The sequence below is a fragment of the Mus caroli genome, unplaced genomic scaffold, assembly GCF_978045245.1.
Source record: "Mus caroli unplaced genomic scaffold, Mus_caroli_1 scaffold_5, whole genome shotgun sequence".
NCBI classification, from domain to species: Eukaryota; Metazoa; Chordata; class Mammalia; order Rodentia; family Muridae; genus Mus; species Mus caroli.
Window position 1 is genome coordinate 95730081 of NW_028227260.1, and position 20642 is coordinate 95750722.

General features: G+C 44.0%; 1 protein-coding gene across 2 annotated transcripts; it reads left to right on the forward strand.

Annotated features, from left to right (window-relative positions):
- The first annotated feature begins 213 nt into the window (after positions 1 to 213).
- On the forward strand, positions 214 to 8281 carry LOC147004718 (X-linked lymphocyte-regulated protein 3A-like). Of its 2 annotated transcripts, none has more exons than XM_085837713.1 (8): positions 214 to 319; positions 1058 to 1127; positions 2071 to 2105; positions 3497 to 3614; positions 4441 to 4540; positions 5914 to 6012; positions 8005 to 8100; positions 8215 to 8281. In XM_085837713.1, the coding sequence occupies exons 1-8, from the start codon at positions 214 to 216 to the stop codon at positions 8269 to 8271; spliced, it is 681 nt and encodes a 226-aa protein (XP_085693839.1). In that variant the 3' UTR covers positions 8272 to 8281. The 2 variants fall into 2 exon arrangements, with proteins under 2 accessions (XP_085693839.1, XP_085693840.1); XM_085837714.1 differs by having other exon boundaries at positions 214 to 304.
- The last annotated feature ends 12361 nt before the right edge of the window (positions 8282 to 20642 follow it).

Sequence of the window (20642 nt, forward strand, 5' to 3'; positions counted from 1 at the left end):
AGGTAGTGGGTCTGGGAGCTCCAAGTCCAGAGAGAGAAATGGGGCAGGTCAGGACATTGGTGGCATGCTCTTGTCCTCATTTTGCACCAGCACAAGTGCCAGGACACCCAGCCACACCCATGGTGTCCTGTTCCCTGTTCCCATTTCCCTCTTCCAATTCTTCCCGGTATCTCTACTTCCAGGACTCCTATCTAACGCAAGAAGATTCTAGCTATGTCAAGCAGGGAAAGGAAGGCCACTGACACTGCTGGCAGGCACCCAAGGATGGATCCAAATCTCTCCTCAGATGACAGCCAGAACCCGGGTACAGTCGATGCAGGTAAAAAACAGAAGAGGACAACAACAAAACCAAAACAGCATCATGAAAAAACCCACACACAAACCAGAGGGGCTGCCAGAGGGCTGTGTCCAACCCCAGCAGACATCCTAAAATCCCTTGGCAGGTGGCACACTGAGTGGATGTGGTGGTGCATGGACATTTCCTACTTGGACTAGTGGGGGGAGGTTCAGATGCTATTAACTGTTGCTCAAGCTTGCTTGTGGCTTCAACTTTCACCACCTGAAATTCCCACCACACAAGAATCCTACAAGGCTCATAAGACAGTTCTTTGCAGGCAATATGCAGTGTGCCTCTCTGGGAGCACATGGGTCACATGTGGAAGGACATGTGCAGATGCCTGTAACATCTGGTCCAAGAATCACTCAAGCCTAATGAATTTTGTGTGTGTCTCTGCATGTGTCTGTACTTCTGTGTGATATTCTTTCTCTCTCTGTCTCTCTCTGTCTCTCTCTCTCTCTGTGTCTGTCTGTCTCCCTCCCTCTCTGTCTGTGCATGCTTTTTGTGCCCACCCTCACTTACTCTGTGCCTGCACGTGCTTGTGCATGCATTCATGCATGGATGGATAAGAATGGGAATGCATGACTTACTTTAAAAGTGTAAGTTACTGTAGGTGGCTATTGGCTCTAGAAACCCCACAGTGAATCAGTTTTCAATGGGAGATGATGGGAGCCGCTCACTTTGTCTCAAAACATTTTTCCTCTTTGTCTTTAAATACAGCTAACAGAGAAGTCCTTGATGCTGGTAGGGAGGACATTATTTCCTCAGGAACAGAGAGGCAACAGGCCAGGTGATCACCTTTCTTTCTTCCTTTCTTTCTTTCTTTCTTTCTTTCTTTCTTTCTTTCTTTCTTTCTTTCTTTCTTTCTTTCTTTCTTTCTTTCCTTATTTCTCTCTTTCCTTCCTTATTTCTCTTTCCTTCCTTCCTTCCTTCTCTCTTTCTCTCTTTCTCTCTCTCTCTCTCTCTCTCTCTCTCTCTCTCTCTCTCTCTCTCTCCCTCCCTCCCTCCCTCTCCCTCCCTCCCTCCCCCTCCCTCCCTCCCTCCCTTCCTTTCTTTCTTTGTTCCCACTCATATAATATATTTAGAAACGTCAGGCTGGAAAAATGGCTCAGTGAAATGGTGCTGTATGTACAAACCGGAGAATCTGAGATCATATCCTCAGCCCCAACAGAAAAGGCCACCCACTTAATACCTTCGAAGCCCAGCACTGAGGGCTGAGGTTTGGCAGAGAACTTCTTTCTGCATGCCAACCTACCAAAAATAAACTGAGATATAAACAAACAAACAAACAAACAAACAAATGCAGTCGTGGGTAAGGTGTGTGAATCACAGGGTAGTCCTGGATGCATTGAGTTTAAAGGCCCCAACACATTCGTCCTGCAGTCCATCAGATGTTCAGTGTGTTACAAAATGAAAATCTCATGCTACCAGCTAACTACAAGTTCTGTCACAGAACTTGTCTTTCAGGAATAAGGTGGAAATTGGTAGAGGAGGAGCCCCTCCACACATACACACATACACACATACACACATATACATTACTACCTCTGATGGCTTCACACTTATACACATGCATTTCTGTTTCATACAGAGAAATCTAGAAGAATCAGTGTCTGCTCTTGAACTGTGAACTGTATAGAGGCTGTGTGGGGCACACTCTACTTCCCTGCTCATGCAACAAAGTTGGCCTTCTGTATACATTGAATTAAAGAGTTAATGTGATTTCTTTGCAGGAAGGAAAAACAGGATTTGTTCCAAGAATTCGAAGGTATGTTCTAGGAGACAATTCGAAGTTAAGAAATTTATTTGAGCCAAAGAAATGCAAGGCAAGGGAGTTGTCACTTGGCAGAGAAGAGAAGTGGGCTTACTGCCCTGTTCTCAAACACACAGTGTCAAAATAGTATTTATTAGCTCACCAAGTCTCTACTTGACCTTAATTGTCCATGTGAAGATCATGGCACCTGCAGTGTGACTATTCATGCCTACTCACTGAGAGAGATTTAAAAATTGGATGAAAGTATCCGTCTCCCAGTTTTTGATTCACACAAGTGATGCATCTGTTTTTGATACCACATTTTAATTCTCTCATTTGTATTCTAGTCCTGTTTTTCTATATTTGGTTGGGGGGGGCGCAGTGCTTGAAGAGGGTCAATCCTGGTTAAATAGCTGCCCACAATTTACAGTGCAAAAAGATAGCACATGAAGTGGAAAGCTGAAGTCAGTGCTGTTAGCCTGTGGCCCTAGTATGATCAGTCGAGTCCTGCTTTAAATTGCTGTCAGAGGTTAGTCACATGAACTGTTAAACAAAACTTACCAACCCAAGAACATGCTGGAAGGTCTGCCGGCTTTTCTGATGGAGAGTTACATCTAGAAACTATTCAGAACCTCAGGATAGGGCTGTAGTCGGGTGGAGGGACTTGCCTCATATTGTTCAGGCCTCTGGGTTCCATCTCCAATACCACAGATTTTTCCATGAGTCATGTTTCCCTTTAAATTATTCAGGATGTAGCCGGGCGTGGTGGCACAAGCCTTTAATCACAGCACTCAGGAGGCAGAGACAGGTGGATTTCTGAGTTCGAGGCCAGCTTGGTCTACAGAGTGAGTTCCAGGACAGCCAGAGCTACACAGAGAAACCGTGTCTCGAAAATCCAAATATATATATATATTTTTTTTTTTCAGGATTCTACCTTATCAAATTTGTCAAATAGCCTCTAGGGCTACAATGGTTACTGTATTTTTCCTCTCACTGTCCAGTGATCTCTGAGCCTTTGGAGATTGTTGTAAATGGACATTTGTGTTTTGCATCAAGCAGCCCAACAGTTCCTCCTAGCATGTTCTAGAACTGAAACACGCTTAGTACATTGATTACATTCATACTTTATAAATGGCATCTAGTAAAGAAATTACACAGTGACTTGATAACCTTTTTGTAAGTCTTGTTAAGTCCCCTCTGTTATGTTTTGTATGTAATATCTAGACACTGAAGTCCAACTGTCCAATTTCATGGTCAGGTCAGAGCCACTGAAATTCTAGACTAAAAGAAAGGAGGCAAATAACCTTTGCATCTTCAGATCATATCCACCTATTGATAACAAGTGTCTTTCCAGTACCCTGGAGGGACCTTCACAGTAATGCCTCCAAGATTATGTCCCCTTACAGAGCCAACTAACAAAGTTCTTCAGGAAAACAGAGAAAGATTCTCAAGGATCATGAACTCATCTTTCTGTGCCATGGAGGTCAAAATTAAGGATGTTCTGAAAACCCAGTGTGAAGAGAGGTAGGGTTGTTGCTTCTTGTCACTTTGATCCCAGAGCTGTTGACAGTTGGTTTGTGAGCACAATGAAGGGGGAATAGCCAGTGTCCCCACTGGCTAGAAACTTATTTGGCAAGTGAACTTGCCTTGGTTTTTCTGTAGAACAGACTTTGTTTTGTCTTATACCCTCCCGTTGTAACTGAAGTCAGTCAACTGTGTTTCCTAAGGATGAATTAAAATGTTTTGACACCTTTTTGACACAGGGCAGTTGAATCAGTGTAACAGTAAGTGACGTGTGTGCGTTGGGTGAAAGTGCTGGGTGCATTGAGCTTGAAATCCTCAAATCATTCATCCTGGAGTCCTTCATCTCTTCAGTGTGAAATGAGATGAAAATCTCTAGTCTCCAATGTTGTACAGGTTTCCGGAGCCCTGTTCACCATACAGGTATCCTGAAATCCTCATGGGTACAGTGACGAAGAGTGGGTAGGCGCACACAGAAGTCTCTGATTGTCCTGGGTGTGCATCCACATTGGACCTATCTTCATAATGAGAAAATAAAGCAGGGGTTGGTCTCGTCAGAGAGACTAATGCTTGTGGAATGCTAGTAAAACACACCTGAGTTTTCTAGCACTAAGAACTGTGAAAGTGACTCCTGTCTCGGCCAAGGAGGAACAGATGCTATTAGTGTGGTGGGAACTAATCCACCTCATTTTCCATTTTCCTGTCAGGATATTTTAGATGTCCTTTTCCAGTATTGCATTTAGTGAAGTTAAGTCAGTCGTGCTGTGTTTGAATGTGCTTTCTTCATGTCGAGAAGGAATATCACAGTGTTCACTGTTGTCTTTTACAGGCAGAAACTTTGTCAGGACTATTCTCTTCACTTTACAAATTTGAGTAGGAAGTTAACTTCGAATGCATTAAAACTCAAGACACAGGCTGAAAAACTCTCTGTGAGTATCAGGCTTAGCTTGAAAGGAGTCCATTTCGTCAGCCTCAGAGGTAGCAACAGAGGCTTCCTGCAGCAGGTCTGGAGGGAAGGGACAGGACATGAGCTCTGGGAGACCAGGTGGGTGGTTGATGTGGAGGGGAGAGACTGGCCATCCTCCATGACTTGGTTTATTTTTGTTTCCCTTCTATGGGAAGATGACAAGGGTAATGATGGGTTAGGAGCCTGCATGGTACAGGCGTGGGGGGATGAGCAGGTACTGTCTGCAGTGTGCAGAAGGAGGTATGGGATTGTATCCTGAGAGGGGACCCTTCAGGATGGACACAGTGCTGATGCCAAGAGAAGGAGGGCCCCACGTAGCCTTCTGACACAGTGATCAGTGATGCAGACAGAATGAGAGCAGTTTATGGGGCTGTGGAGGGGCAGGTGGAGACTTAGCTGCCAGTGTGGTTGGAGTTCAGACCGGCCCTGTCCCAGAGGAGAAGAGGGAAAGGTTCCCATGCAGTGATGGACCTGCGATGGTGACTGAGTCACCTTTAGCCTGGAGATGAGAATGGACTTTGGGGGGCAGGTAACTGGACTCAGTGCTGTCTCTGGGGGGGGTCCTTTCTTCCTGGTGGAGGATGGAGCTGCTCCCTGGGGATTCTGACTTCCAAAGGTGGGGAAGCAGAAGGGGGACTACTGAGGGTATGGAAATGCTGTCCAGCCCAGCTCAGGTCAGGAGCATGGACTCTGGAGTCAAAAACCTAGTGGATCGCAGTCACCGTCCAGTTTCTTGCTAGTTATGCTAACTCAGAAAAATAATTTACATCTGTGCCTTAGTTTCCTGGGAGTGGAAGGAGGGAAGAAGTCCATAGGTATCTGAAAGAATTTTTTCAAAGATTTGTTTTAGATGTGTATCCTTATATTGGTACAGGTGAGTGTCTGAAGTCAGTCTTAAAGAATATAACCCTGTTAGTATGGCACTGTGTGCTCTACTCTTACTGGAAAGGCCAAAGTGGAGCACGTCCCTTTGTGGAAGAGTGACAAATGATGGGGATAACTCAAGATAGGTTCTAAAAATACAGAGAGTCCAGCACATTTGAAGGCCTCTAGTAGGTAGGTTTTCAAATCTGCAGGAACTAATAGCAGTGTTTTGAGTCCTGTTAAATAGGAACCCTTCACATTAAATGAGTGACCTTCACATGATGAAGGTCATTATTTTACTATTAGGATACTTCTGTAAATGTGGTCACTGTTTTAATTGAAAAGAATGTAAATGTTTTCACTCTATCTGTTTTGCATAAATACAATACAAAATTTCCTTTTATAAGCTTCCTCTTCCCTCCCTCCCCCCCCCCGGCTTATTCTTACATCTTACACTGCCTTTGTTTGTAGAATATGTTTATGGAGCAACAGAAGTTTATTCATGAATCTCTCGCTCTTCAGAAGAACAGAATGGAGGAATTTAAATCACTGTGTGAAGACTACTTGGAGGTGTGTTGAACAACCTCTCCAGGGGACACTGAATATCCTGGCATTCTCTCTTGCTTTGGATAACAGCTTATGAAAGTTACCTGCAAACCCCGTCCTCCATTTCCTCATGCTCCATGTAACCCTCAGTACAGAGTCAGTTTCTAATTTTCCCATTCACTCATGGTTGGGAGAATCATTCAAAGCCGGACGTGCTGCCGTGGTAATCTCATCTGGAGCTGCTCATATTGTACAGGGCACTAATGCTCTTCAGCTCATCCCGTCTTGGGTCACAGTGCATTTTTTCATTGGGTATGTATGTGCACACATGCACACATGCGTACTTGCCTGTGCATGGGTGTGTAGATGTTGGAAGACAACTCTTACAGACACACTTCATCATATCTTTTTTTCTTACCTCTAGCTTTTGGTTTGTTTGGTTTTGATTTTGACACAGGGTCTCACTGTGTAGCTCTGGCTGTCCTGAACTTACTATGTAGACCACTCTGGACTCAAACTCACAAGAGATTTGCCTGCCTGCCTCTGCTTCCTGAGTGCTGCGATGAAAGGTGTGCACCACTGTGCGGGACTCCCATGATACCCATTTGAAACAGGATGACTCACTGGACCTGGAACTATGGCTAGGCTGGCTGGCTGCTCAGCAGGTCCTTTGCTGCCACAGGTCGATGTGTCATCATGCCTGACTTTTACTATGTATGCTGAAGAGCTAACGTTGCCTTTCTATGCTGATGGAGCAAGCTCCTCCATTACTGCTGCATTCTTACCCCCCAAGAATTACTTTTACACACTGCAGCTGTCTTCCCAGACCCTCTCGTTCCATTTTTAAGCAGACTAGTGACAACAATATTTGCACTCACTTTACTTGCTCAGTCCATTTACATTTCCTATCATTGTAGGACTGAAACATGGCTTCATATGGCCAATCGAACCATAAGACAGCTCCCAGGTATAGCACTCAGTAAGAAAGTAAGTGGAAGTCAGAGACATTGTGAATTGAGGGTTATCCTCCACAATAGTCTCTGTAAGTACTTTCTAGGCACGTTGATTGTCCTATGCTGTCTTCAGGTTTGTAGCTCTCTACAAGACAAATAAATACTGGTCGCTCTACTTTTGTTTCAGACTCAATGTGAACTGGCTTTTTCAAGTTGTACTTAAAATTTTGTTCATCCAGAGTAATTCAGATGACCCAAAACAACCTCGTTGACAGAATTTATCCTTGCTTTCTTAATGCCTGTCTCCTACAAAAAACCCCCCACCGAAACACACACACACACACACACACACACACACACACACACACACACACACACACACACTGGGCGGGGATTAGGGGCCAGTGTGTGTTCCTGCTGAAATATCATTCTTTAAGTTCTCAGTGGCCCAGAAACTTGCTCACCCATTCCAATGTTAAGATCTCTGTGTTGTTCCAGTTTCTGTGGTCACTGAACAAGATTATGGAAGAGATCCTGCAAAGTTTTATAATGCCAGACTGTAGATGTAGTGTGTGCTGTTTCACTCAGTGCTAAAGGGAATGTGGGGGTGGAAACCTTGAGTTTTAAGTTCCTGGTGCACAGTGGTCATAGTATGGGACAAGCTATTCCATCTTGCTAAGAAGTGGGCGAGTAGCAAAGAATGGGCTCATGCTTCATGCTCTGTTTTCACTTGGCTTCATTGGCTTTCATTTGTGCTGTGCGTGGAGAGGTATCCCAGACTCTCAGACATGGTAGGCAAGGACCGTTCCCCTGGGCCACCCCTATAGCTAATCCCTCACGGTTTGACCATTCAGCAGTGGGTTGAGAAGTGGAAATGTTGGCATCACTTTGGTAGATGTTTTGATCTTCATGTTGTACAGGGTTGGTGCTCGCTGCTTTTGGAGTAATTTTTGGAGTAATTAAACCACATCTTTTACCACATTTGCTTCCTTTGAAATGTTGATGTTCCCATTTGAAAGACAAGATGACCAGGGCTGATTTCCTCACATGTTCTTTGCTTCAGAACCTGGAGTTACTGAGGGATTCTCGGGGAAATTCCATTGCTGAAGAGCTGAGACGTCTCATAGCCACCTTGGAAATCAAACTTCTGATGCTGCATGTAAGTACCTAGCCTTTCCCATAGAAAATGGGGATAAGGCCAACCCTGAGTGCTATTTATTATTTACTATTATTTATTATTATACACCCATTTAATATTTTCATTACTTAACAGAACCAGCAAAAGACTGCTGCTACTCCACAGTCTCTCCTGGATGTGTTATTCTCATAATACTTTGGAGCACAAAAGCCGATATGAGGGGAGCAGTATAATACTCTGGGTGAAGCTGCTAGTGCTGATGTTTGCAGCTTCGGTGCCTAGATCTTCTCCTGTCTTCCTCCTGTTCCTGCAGATGCCCCCTTCTGTTAAAACCCAAATAAACCCTGGGATTTGTGTGAGAGCAGTGCAAAAATGTCTGTAGGAAACTACAGCCCTCGGGTAGAAATGGCAGGCTTTCCTTGGTAGCATCGTAATTACTGGTTAGCACACATTGGTGTTGATACAGTAGATTATTATACCTGAACATCATCTCCCCAAATTAGAAGGCACGCAAGGGAGTATGGTTGTCGTGTCCAGATAAATAATTAAAGATGATACAGGCATCCTTTTACATTCTGCTCTGAAATGTGTTCAGTGATGGAGCCTATGAAACTGACCTTCAGCCTCCAAAGGCAGTGTGCCTTTGGATAATAGTTATAGTAGAATTCATCAAACCTCCCCAGTAAGAAAGATGTGTGTAATGTGGCTTGAATCGGTGGAAATGTCATTTGCAGACAACATTTACAAGGTCTTTCAATTAAATGTGTCTGTCACACTAAGAGGTGATTCTGAACATGAATACAGCTTAATTCGCCATGGTTTATTAATTCCCTCACTTGTAAGCATAGGAGTAACTGAGAATGTTTTGTTTGTGAAATTTATCGCGCATGTAGTATGGGATCATCAGGGATATTATATATGAGGTCTCCTGTATAGTTAAAGTTTGCGTCCTGTGAATTCCTGTATGTATGCCCTGGGAAATCCTTACTTGGGAACGTTTGATTTAATAAACATGAAATAGTTTCAGACTTGTTGGGATGAGTCATTTAATTGCATTTTCTTTCTTACATCCCTGACGTTTCACCCCTTCTCAGACACAAATGGCCCCATGCCATGTGGAGGTGTGCTGTCACCTGTGTTCCTGCATGGGGCCAGTGTAGTCCAGGCCACTTGTCTCATTGTGTCCCGTTGTGTAGAAGCATTGAAAACAGACTGTGTTCAGCCTCCCCCATTTTCTCCAAGTGGAATTGCATTCCTCCAGACTAAATGAGGCCTTCCCTGCTGGGATCATTTTACTGTCTAAAGTTTGCATTTTCTAAAAGAACTTCCCCCTTTGTGCAAACTTCCTGTGACCCTCTGGGCCTTTAGTATTATTTCTTTAATAATAATTAATAATCATAATATAATGTTGTATTATTACCGCTTTGAATGTCTCCTACTTGAAATATTCTGCCTATCTTTACCATATATGGATACTGTCCAAAGTGTTTCTCCAGTGTTGAATTCTATTTTATTTCTCTGTCTCTCTGTCTCGGTCTGTGTGTGTGTGTGTGTGTGTGTGTGTGTGTGTGTGTGTGTGTTTGTGTGAAAATATTCCTTTTTGTGTGTGGTACTTGTGTATATGCCTTCATGTGTATAGGCACAACTCTGTGTGTGTGTTTGTGTGTGTGTGTGTGTGTGTGATTGCACACATGGACCTTTGCATGTAGGGGCCAGAGATACTTCTGATACCTGGTTTATTTTATGAAACAGTCTCTGTATCTCTCCTTCTTTGTCTTCCTCTCCCTCTCCCTCCCTCTCTCTCTCGCTCTCCCCCTCCCTCCCTCTCTCTCTCGCTCTCCCCCTCCCTCCCTCCCTCCCTCCCCCCTCCCCCCTCTCTCTCTGAACATGGTGCTCATCAACTGGGCTAGGGTGTTAGATCATTGGGTTCTAGGGATCTACCTGGCTCTGCCTCCTAGTGCTGCTGGTACAAATACTCACTGCTGTGCTGAGATTTTTCTTTAAAGTTTTATTTTGGTTATTTTATTTATGTGGATCTGCATGTGTCTGTCTGTGTGTTCGTATGTGCCCATGCATTCAGATGCCCACAGAGGGTGTCAGACTCTTAGAGGTAGAGTTCCTGTGGGCCACTTGATGGGTACAGCGTTTTGAACTCAGGTCTTCTGCAAGGGCCCCAAGTGCTCTTAACTACTGACCTGTGTCTAACGCCCCTGTGCTGAGGGTTTTAAAAGGTTTCTGGGGCTCTGTACTCAGAGTCTCATGGCTGTTCAGCAAGCTTTTCACTGCTGAGCCATGTCTTCCCTGGTACATATTTGTTTCTTAGGAGTATGAGCTCAGATATTTTTGTAGTTGTTGTTGTTGTTCTCTATCCACCCTGATGATGCATAGGAACATACCCTGTGACCCTTACTATTACATTGTGCAGCATCTAAATGTGTAGATAGATGTGTGTCTGCCTCCCTGGGCGCACCACAACTCCTATCACAGTGTCCCACTCTGCTGGCAGCACCAAGGTACTTCACCCACAGGTCTCCAGGGAAACCAGGACTAAATTAATCAAGCAGGGTATTGGTTTCAATGGAAAAGATGTAAAAACCTGTCCTTGGGTCCAAATAGCTGGAAACTGGAAGTGGTAAAAAAGCCTGGTCATCTGAGTTATGTGTTGGGCCTCCACATCTTCCACAACCAGGTCTGGAAGTACCTAGTATTCTAAATGACCCTTTTGCTATCTGTGCAACCAGGGGCTCGCCGCCCCTAGCTCCCACAACCAGGACTGGACATACCTAATTGTCTAAATGAACGTTATACTACCTGCAGAGACACAGGCTCACCCATGCTGCCACAACCAGGACTGTATATAAATAATAGCATAAATGACCTCTAAGCTATCTGTGTGGCTCAGACCATGAGGGATCCTTCCTGAAGCCCTAAAGCTAGCACAGATAGCCTAGCCTCAGAACCCATCTTCTTGGAAGAAATGACATGTGCCCTGGGTGGCATTTTGTTGTAATTATGCTTCCTTGTGGCCTGGAGATTGTGGTGCACCAGGAAACCCTTTTCCTACTTATACCGGGTTGAATGTGCTGGCAAGAAAGCACCTGGCGTCTGGTCCCCTGAAGTTTGATCCCAGCTGACAAAGTCCATCTCAAAAAGGTGAGTTTTTATTCGCACCTCTTTGCTGAGCATTTCCCTGCTTGCAGTAACACCTACAGAGACCACACACACAGACACACACTCTGCTGTACAAAGCAGTCATGCTGCATATTCAGAGGTGAAGTCACTGGCAGTAGGTGACAGGTGTTGATTTGGTGAGTTTTACAGCTCAGAAATGACAGAAAAATAATTACTAGGTCAAGATAATGCCAGGGTGCTGGGCTGGTTGGGCACTCAGCTGAAAGTCATCCCCATGTAGTGACAGCACATCTGTCATAGTGCACAGTATGGACCACGAGACGCAGGCCTACAACACTTGCCCTTGCAGGGGATACAGACCAGATAGTGTTCTTTCCCTCCTCCACAGAAGTAGGTTTTCAGTGAAATTGTCCCAGAGTGTTGATGTTTGCACACAGCCTGATATCTGTGTCAGGGGGGAACTATTACTCCTCACTGAGCTCTCGTCTGCACCTGTTGGACCTGCCCACCAGCCGTGGCTCGGCCCTATTAGTGTAGAAATGTAAGTGAAGCTTCCTGGAAACATGAACGAGCTGGAGTCGGCATAAAGTAGTGGACTCTGGTGTGTGTGCGGATCAGACCTTTTGCTGTACTCACACTGCAAATGACCTGAGATGGAAACTCTGACCAGGGTATCAACGTGCTTTTAGGTTAGGTTGTTAGAACGCTCTGCCTAGGCCCACTTGTTTATTTTTATTGTACCTGATTTTTAGTGTGAGTGGTTTGACTGCATGTATGCCTGTGTCGCATGCTCATGGCTGTTGGCTCTCAAATCCTCAAGAGTGTGCCAGATCCCCCTGTAACTGGACTCATCTATGGCTGTAAACTGCTATGTATATACTAGGAATCTAACCTGGGTTCTCTGCCATGGGACCCAGATTTTGTAACAATTTGGAGGACAGGGGGTTGAGGGGAGAAAGAGTATAAGATCCAGAGATAGTGGATGACTAGAAGGAAACTCTGTCCTAAACATAAGAGGCATGTTGCACCAGTAAACTCACAACAATTGTGACAGCATGAACTACACCCATTAATCTCAAGCCAGACCAAATCACAGCCTGGAGGGGCCTGGTGGGCATGAAGATCCATGCCTAAGTAAGGAGATATTGCTAAGTGACTGCTGTTGGGAGAAGGAGAGTTAGCTTTCTTCATGTGTTGGCCCACGATAGGTCTGATATGCTCTAGTGAGTGGCTGGCCACAAACCTGATTGTATATAGTCGGCACTACTGTGTCTGGATGGGTTAAAAACAGGACACAAAGTTGGCTGGGTTTGAAGGTTGGGTTGGATTTGAGAGGTGATGGGAAGAAGACAAAAACTTCAAAATACACTATAATGTATGAAATACTGGGTGAATTAATAGTGTTTCTGTGAAACAGGGGACTGAAGTGATGTCTCAGATTAAGACATTAAGAGATTAAGAGCACGTGATGACTTTTAGAGGAGCCAGCTTCACTCCCCAGCAGCACCCACAGCAGCTGGCTCATAATCACTTGTATTTCCAGTCCCAGGGGATCAGTGCCCTCTTTTGACATCCATGGGCACTGCAGGCAAATGGTATTCCTATTGATAAACAGGCACATGCATATACACTTCAGTAACAATACATTTAGATACTACAATTATCCTCAGAAACTTTTCTTGGCAGTGTAATAGTGTCATTATCAAAATCATGTTTGTAGGATCATGAAAAGCTGACCTCACCGCTATGCCTGTTATCACAGTCATACCATCTTCCTGCTAAGTCGTCACAGAGGTACCTACACATACATTCCTGTTTATTGTAACCTTATTCACAATAGACAAAATAGGGAATCAGCTTACATGATTATCAACAGATCAATGAATGAATGAAGACACTGTGGCTTATTTACACAATTTATTTTTATTCAACAATAAAGAAGAATGAAAGTAATAACATTGAGTGACACTATAGACAATCATCTTAAGTAAGCCAACTAACAAATATCATATATATGGATTCTAGATTGTATGTCATTTATACACTGCACATGCACAAATGTGTGAGAGACAGACAGACAGACAGACAGACAGACAGACAGACAGAAGTGGGCCTATTTAGATGGACAATGGAGGTACCTATGAACACAGACCCACATGTTGCTGTGCTGTCCATGTCTGCCTGTCGAACCTGACTGGCTCTGTTTTGTCATCTCCTATGAGAAGAACTTTCTGAACCACCTAGCTATGCTGGCCAAGACCAGTTCAGAGACAAGAGGGCATCTCTCCTGTGTACCCTCTCACCGAGGTCCTCCAAGCCATTCAGTGTACCTCTCCCAAACCAGCCTGTCTTCCTTGCCTACAACCCAACACTACTGTGTTCCTGCAAGTAGGCCAGCCTCCCCTCTGTCCCTGCTCCCACCTGATGCCCAAAGGAAAAACTAGGGGACAGAGCATGTGAGCCACCCGTACCCCAGCACCTACCCCACTTCCCCTCCATGTTCCTCTATCTACATCCACTAACCTTTGGACCCACCTTCAACTCTCACCTCATTCCCAAGGAAAAAGCTAGAATAAACCAACCTCTGGACCACCCAAACCTCAGCACCTAACACCCTTCTCCCCTACGTGTTCCTTCAACTAGGCCCACCTCAGCCTCAGACCCCACTAACACCCCCATCCCCTTCCCATGACCACAGGGAAAAGCCAGAGAAGCAATCCTCAAACTAAAGCTTTAATAAGAACACAAGTGGGAGAAGCAAGGGGCGATGCTGGCCAGCCAGGCAGGGCCCATCTGTGGGCAAGATTGGGTGGGAAGGACTCATTGATGGTGTGCAATGCATAGATGGGGTTGGCAGATCGGCCAGTCAGCAAGCCAGAGCTGGGCAGTGGTGTTGGAGGCAGCAGCAGTGGCTGTGGAGGCAGCAGGAGCAGGAGCAGGAGCAGCAGCAGCAGCAGCAGCAGAAGCAGCAGTAGCTGCAGAGGCAGCAGGAGCAGGAGCAGTAGCAGCAGCTGCAGGAGCAGCAGCAGCAGCAGCAGCTAGTAGTTAGTAGCTAGAGATGAGGATGATGATGACTAAGAAGACCACTCTGAGCTGGGCCACCTGGGAGATGGTGATGAACTGGAACAGTTCACTGAACAGCACACTGTTGTAGACAGCCATGTCCAGGAGCTCCGGGGTGATGAGCCTCTGGGCGCCTTTTCTTCAGGTCTTCTTGCCTGCCAGCTCCAGCAGGCTGTGGGTCAGGAACTCTAGGACTGGGGTCAGGAAGATGGGCAATGTTTTGCTCAGCCGCGGGGCCTGGTCGCTCTCCCATAGATGATGCTCCACCAGACTCACCAGTTCGGCCAGGTTCTGGAGGTGCAAGAATGGTGAGAGGACAAAGATGACGACCACCCTCGAGGCCTGCTCCTTCTGCTCCTGGGCATGCTGGACTCCACCTGACTGCCTTGGCTGGCCTGCTGGACCTGGACACTGATCCGAAGGCCCAACATGTCCCACACTGTGTCTGGCTGTGCATCCTAGAAACCTCTCATTGGTTGCAGCCCACTGTTTTGTATTGTTTTGGTTTTTTGGTTTATTTTGGGGGTTTTTTTTGTTTTGTTTTTTGGTTTTGGATTTGGTTTTGGATTCAGTTTTGTTTTTTTGAGACAGGGTTTCTCTGTGTAGCTCTGGCTATCCTGGAACTCACTCTGTAGAGCAGGCTGGCCTCGAACTCAGAAATCTGTCTGCCTCTGCCTCCCAATTACAGGGATTAAAGGCATGTGCCACCCCTGCCCAGCTGCTGCCCACGTTTGTGCTCCAATTCCCATGGATGAAGCACTGCCCGAGTGTGAGCATGCATGTGTGTGTGTGTGTGTGTGTGTGTGTGTGTGTGTGTGTATGTGTGTGTATCCAGGCATTCGCATGTGTGAGCACAAGGATGCTCACCTGTGAGAGCCTGGGCTCCTGGACAGCCCTCAGTAGGGACCCTGTGTTCCCCTTGCTATCTTAGACTGCTGAAGGAACCTTTCTCTGGGAAGTGAGCAAGTCAGTGGTGCTATGGAGAATGTCACAATTTAGGCTTGTCGGTGCTTTCAGAGCCCCTACTCATTAAGCACATGTTCCTTGTCCCTACCCCCAGTACCCTAGGCACCACAGAAAACTCTCATTTTTCTCATTTGGGTGGGAATCTATACTGTGTTGGATGTACACACACACACACACACACACACACACACACACACACACTACACTATCTTGAGTTTCAGAAGAGAATTTCAAACCTTGGCACATAGTTAAGATTGTGAAATATTAAGATGAGGACTTGATAGATTGAATGAGAATGACCACCAGAGGACCCTGTATTTCAGTACTTGGTTCCCAGTTGTTACAACTGTTGGGGAAGGATTAGGAGATATGGGCTTTGGAAGAGGATATGTCACTAGGGGTTTGGACATGAAGTTTGAAAAGGTTGTGTGATTTCCACTTCTCTCTCTCTCTATCATGTGTGTGTATGTGTGTGTGTGTGTTAGAGAGAGAGAGAGAGAGAGAGAGAGAGAGAGATTTTTCCTACCTCCCTCCCTTTCTTCCCTTTTGCTCTCTCCCTTTTATTGTCTCCCTTTTTACCTTCTCTTGTGATTTTGAATCAAGATGTGCCTTCATTCCACTATCATGGATTCTACTCTCAGAAACCAGAAGCCAAATTAAATTCTTTTTGTTTTAAGTTGCTTGGTCATGGTGTTCTATCACAGTACTAGGAAAACAATTAAGACAGAGTTCTGGAGTTGGACTAAATGCATTTTGCATTGATAAGGTCATGAAGCCTATGGGGCCCAGGGAGTAGAATATGGTGGTTTGATTGAAAAGTGTCCCACACATACTTGGTTCTCAGTTAGTGGCACTATTTAGGTATGTTTAGGAGGTCTAATCTAACTTAAGGAACTATGTTGCTGAGAGTGTCAGCTTGAGATAGAAAAGTTTGTACCACTTCCAGTTCTTTCTTCTTGTCCATTGCCTGCCTGGAGTGTGAAATAGAGCTGGGATGAATAGGGTCCACCAGGGTTTGGTCCAGCTAGGAATGCTAGGACTGTTACAGCTCTTAGAAGAGAAGCAAGGAGGTTTGGAGAGGCTGCACAGAGCAGAGAGCTGAGGTCCCAGGTCAGTGTGAGCCAGACCGGGAAGGTGGTCCAAGATTCAGGGATGAATGCTTCAAGACAGAGGACTCCTCCACAAGTGTTATTGCTCAGTAAAAGCAGTCACTCCTAGACAAATCCTCAGTAAAATAACCTGTGTGGTTTATTCCATGTGGACAGGGACTAGGTAAACATCAAGGAATAGGATGGAATTTGCAGGTAGGTGTACCCTATTGGCTGAGTTTGAGGCATTAGTGGTGCTCTATTTGCATGGAGAAGGGCTCCAACTGTTTCCTTAAGTGACTGACTGTCTGTGGTCCTCTAAGTGGGGTGTCATGATTACTCATTCCAGAGCTGGTACAGAAATAGATAGGGAGTGGCTTGACTCCTTCAGATCTCAATTCTTTGACATTCCTGAGATCTGAGCTCACTCAACCTTGCCAGTTCTTCTTCTGTCTGGTGGCTGGTCCACTTGCTCGTCTCTCTCTCTCTCTGTCTCTCTCTCTCTGTGTCTCTCTCTCTCTGCTTTGTAATTATGAGTGAGGTGTGAATGTTCAGCTTCTTGCTCCTGATGTCATGCATGCCACAGGCTGCCTTGCTGCCCCTAACATTATGTATTCTAACCCACTGAAACTAAAAATTTAAACAAACTCTTTCTTCTACTACTTGCCTTGGTCATGTTGCTTTATCAGAGCAACAGAAAATTAACAAATTCAATGACATTCCCATCAAAATCCTCAAAACACCCTTTCAAGAACTAGAAGAAAGTAATAATTCTAAAATTCATATGGATGTACAAATACATTGAGTAGTCAAAGCAACCCTAAGCAAAAATTAATGATTTAAGTTACCATAACACCAGATCTCAAGTTACATGAAAATGTCATAGTTACCAAAACAACGTGGTACTGGCTCCCATACAGATACACAAACCAATATAAGGGAATACAGTATCTAGAAATAAACTCATACAGATAGGCACACCGAATTTGTGGCAATGGTGTCGTGGTTTGAATGAGAATGTTCTCTGTCCTAATTGCTGCTTTAGTACTGTGAAGAGACACATGATGGGAAGCAGGCAAGCAGGGTGCTGTTGCAGTAGCTGAGAGCTTCAAATCCCTTTCTGCGGGCAGCATGGGGGAGTGCCCACACCTCCTAATATTCCCCAAAGATTTTCACTATCCATTCCAATGTTGATCCTAGACACAGTGAAAAACTATTTCATTCTAATGTTTACCCTAGATATAATGATTCTACTAGAGTTCCACTATGACACCTGAATATACACCTAAAGGACGCTAAGTCCTAACATCACAGAAATACTTGCACATAAATCTTTATTGCTACATAAATGACATTAGCCACAAGCTGGAACCAGCATAGATATCAACCAATAGTTTGATGGATAAAAATGTGTTAGAACACAGTGGGATTTTAGTTATCCAGAAGGAAAAATAAACCAACATTTCCAGAAAAGTTGATAGAATTGGAAGTCACTCGTTGCACAAATAAACCAGATTCAAAAGCCCCATTCCCTATATGTAGAACTTATTTGCATTTGCATATATGTGTTTCTGTGCCTGTGGGTGTGCACACATGTACATGTGTGTAGGTCATTAAACCAGAAAGGGTGCATTTGAGGTAAACGGAAAGTGTTAGGGGAAAGTAAGAGGTAATGGAATACACGGGAAAGACAATAAAAAAACTACTAGGGAAAAGGAAGGGAACAGCTTGAAGGAGATCAGGGTTTGATGACTAACAGCAAGGAAGGAGAGATGAATAAGAACAAAGAATTTTGAAAATGCTTCAGTGAAACTAATTACTTAATATACTTAATATAGTACATCTTAGTCAATGTTCTGTTGTGGTAAAGAGACAGACACCAGGACCATAGCAACTCTGATAAGATAAAACATTTAATGGGGGGAGGTGTGGCTTATAGGTTGAAAGGTTTAGTCCATTATCAGCATGGTGGGAAGCATGGCAGCATGCAGGCAGACACGGAGATGGGGAGGTAAGCTGAGAGTTTTGCATCTGGATCTGCAGGCATCAGAAGTGATTGCTACACAAGGCCCGTGACCCTCAAAGCACACCCGTAGTGACGCACTTTCTGTTCAAAGTAAACCTGAATGATTCTGGTTTGCTTTATGTAACCACAAAGCCACATCTACTGCACCAAGGCCACACCTCCTTATCCTTTCAAATAGTGCCACTACCTAATGACCAAATATTCAAATCTATGAGCATATATGGAGGCCATTCTCATTCAAACCACTAGAGTATCTTGTTTTCTTTTTCAAGAAGCCATCACACTATACCCATACCTTCAGAATTTAATCTCTGTATTTCTTGAAATGCACAAAGACAAACACAGTGATAGCACGTGGGGAAAAAAATCTAGAAGTTGACTAAATGATACCAGTGACTCTATGGTATTATAAGTTACATATTATTTCATATTATCAGGGACTTTTGAAAAACAGGAGGACTTTTAAAAATTAAACTAAACATGGAATGGGGACTTGGGCAAAGTGATTGCTTCACAAACATGAAGATGAACCCAGATACCCAAAACTCATGCAAAGCTGAGTATGGTTGCATGCACCTGCAATCATATCCCTCCTGTTGTAAGATGTAAGATGGAGAAAAGAGCTTCCCCAGGAGCTCATGGGCCATCTATTCTAACACACACAGAAGTGAACAAGGAAAAGATGCTCTTAAATAAGATGGAAGGCAATGTTGTGTTCTGACCACATGTGGTCCACCGTTCACATATGTTCTCCCACATGGCGCACACACAGCATATACACAGAGACATGCATACATATATATCAAACACCCAAAATTATCTCTGCAAACTAAATGTACTAATGATGTGGAAGTGATGAGGTTGGAAAACTGAATTTCCACATGGGAAGGAAAAAACAGAAATTGGGTCTCTGCAAGACATCAGGTACACAGTCTGGTGTAGATTAGCAAAGATTTGAAAAAAAAAAAACAAGAGCTGAAAACATTAATTACAAAACATACTTTCATGGCTTTATTACACACTGAGAGAGAGACAACTTCATTTTGTAAATATTGTTTAATTTTAAGCATTTTCCAAGTATTCGGTTGATATGAAGGATCCACACATACTCAGAACCAGATTATAAATCTTATTGATTTGGAGAGAGAGAGACAGAGAGACAGAGAGAGAGAGAGGATAAAATATGGAGTATGTGAGAGAGGATAAAATATGGAGAATGTAAAATAACACATCAAAATGTGCTGTTAAAAATATTGGGAGTGGGTAATTAGAAGCTATTTTTAGGGGTGCAGACTTTTAAGCAATCTGTAGACTGTCATTTTGTCCTGATAACAGTGTCCTTTGAGTTACAGAAGCATTTCAGAATTAGTATGGGAAAGTACCATCTCTGTTAGATAATTGTGTAAGATATGTATCCTTTCAATAACCCTGAGAATCAAATCCTATTTTCTCAATGTTGCAGAAAAAGGAACAGACTTGTAAGAGTTTTGCATGTGCAATCATACAGACTAGAATGTAGGCAAACTTGGACTGGGACTCAAATATAAAAGACCCCTTCAAACACAATGATGTTGAAATACATACTCTTAGTGGCTTTGGCTTCCTCTAATTCTATATTCCTGTAACTTAAATTGATCAATATGACCTGAAAAGAGCTAATAATTGTGGCCAGAAAAAAATCTCTTCTTATAGACTAATGAATTAATTGCTAACTATGAGGGAATGTGTTAAATAATATGAATCAGAAATGTATCAAGTAGATGTAGCTAATTATTATTTTCATCTGGACATGCCTTTACATGGTGAAGAATATTAATTTTTCCACTTCAGAAATGCTGGTGATTAAGTAGCATAGTATAGTCAGAGCTACTTTGGTACCTAGGGAAAAATATATATAATATATAAAGAGAAAACAAAAAATATAATATAAGAATAGAAAACAAGCAAACAGAAGAAAAAGAGCCCAAGAGAGGCACAAGTCAGAGACCTACATGTTCACACATTCAGGAATCCTATAAATGCACTAATCTGGAAGCCATAATACACAGAGAAGACCTGGGGCAGCCCCTTTTGGCTCCTGTGCATGCTGCCTCCATCTTTGCAAGTTCATATGAGCTTTGATCACGCTGATTTGGAGGGCCTTCTTATTTTGGCGTCCTTCATCCTGAGCCTCTGGCTTTTAAAGTTTTTCTGCCCCCTCTTCCACAAAATTCCCTAAGCCCTGAGGGGAGGGATTTGATCGAGACATTCCATTTAGGACTAAGAATTCCAGGGGCTCTCAATCTCTG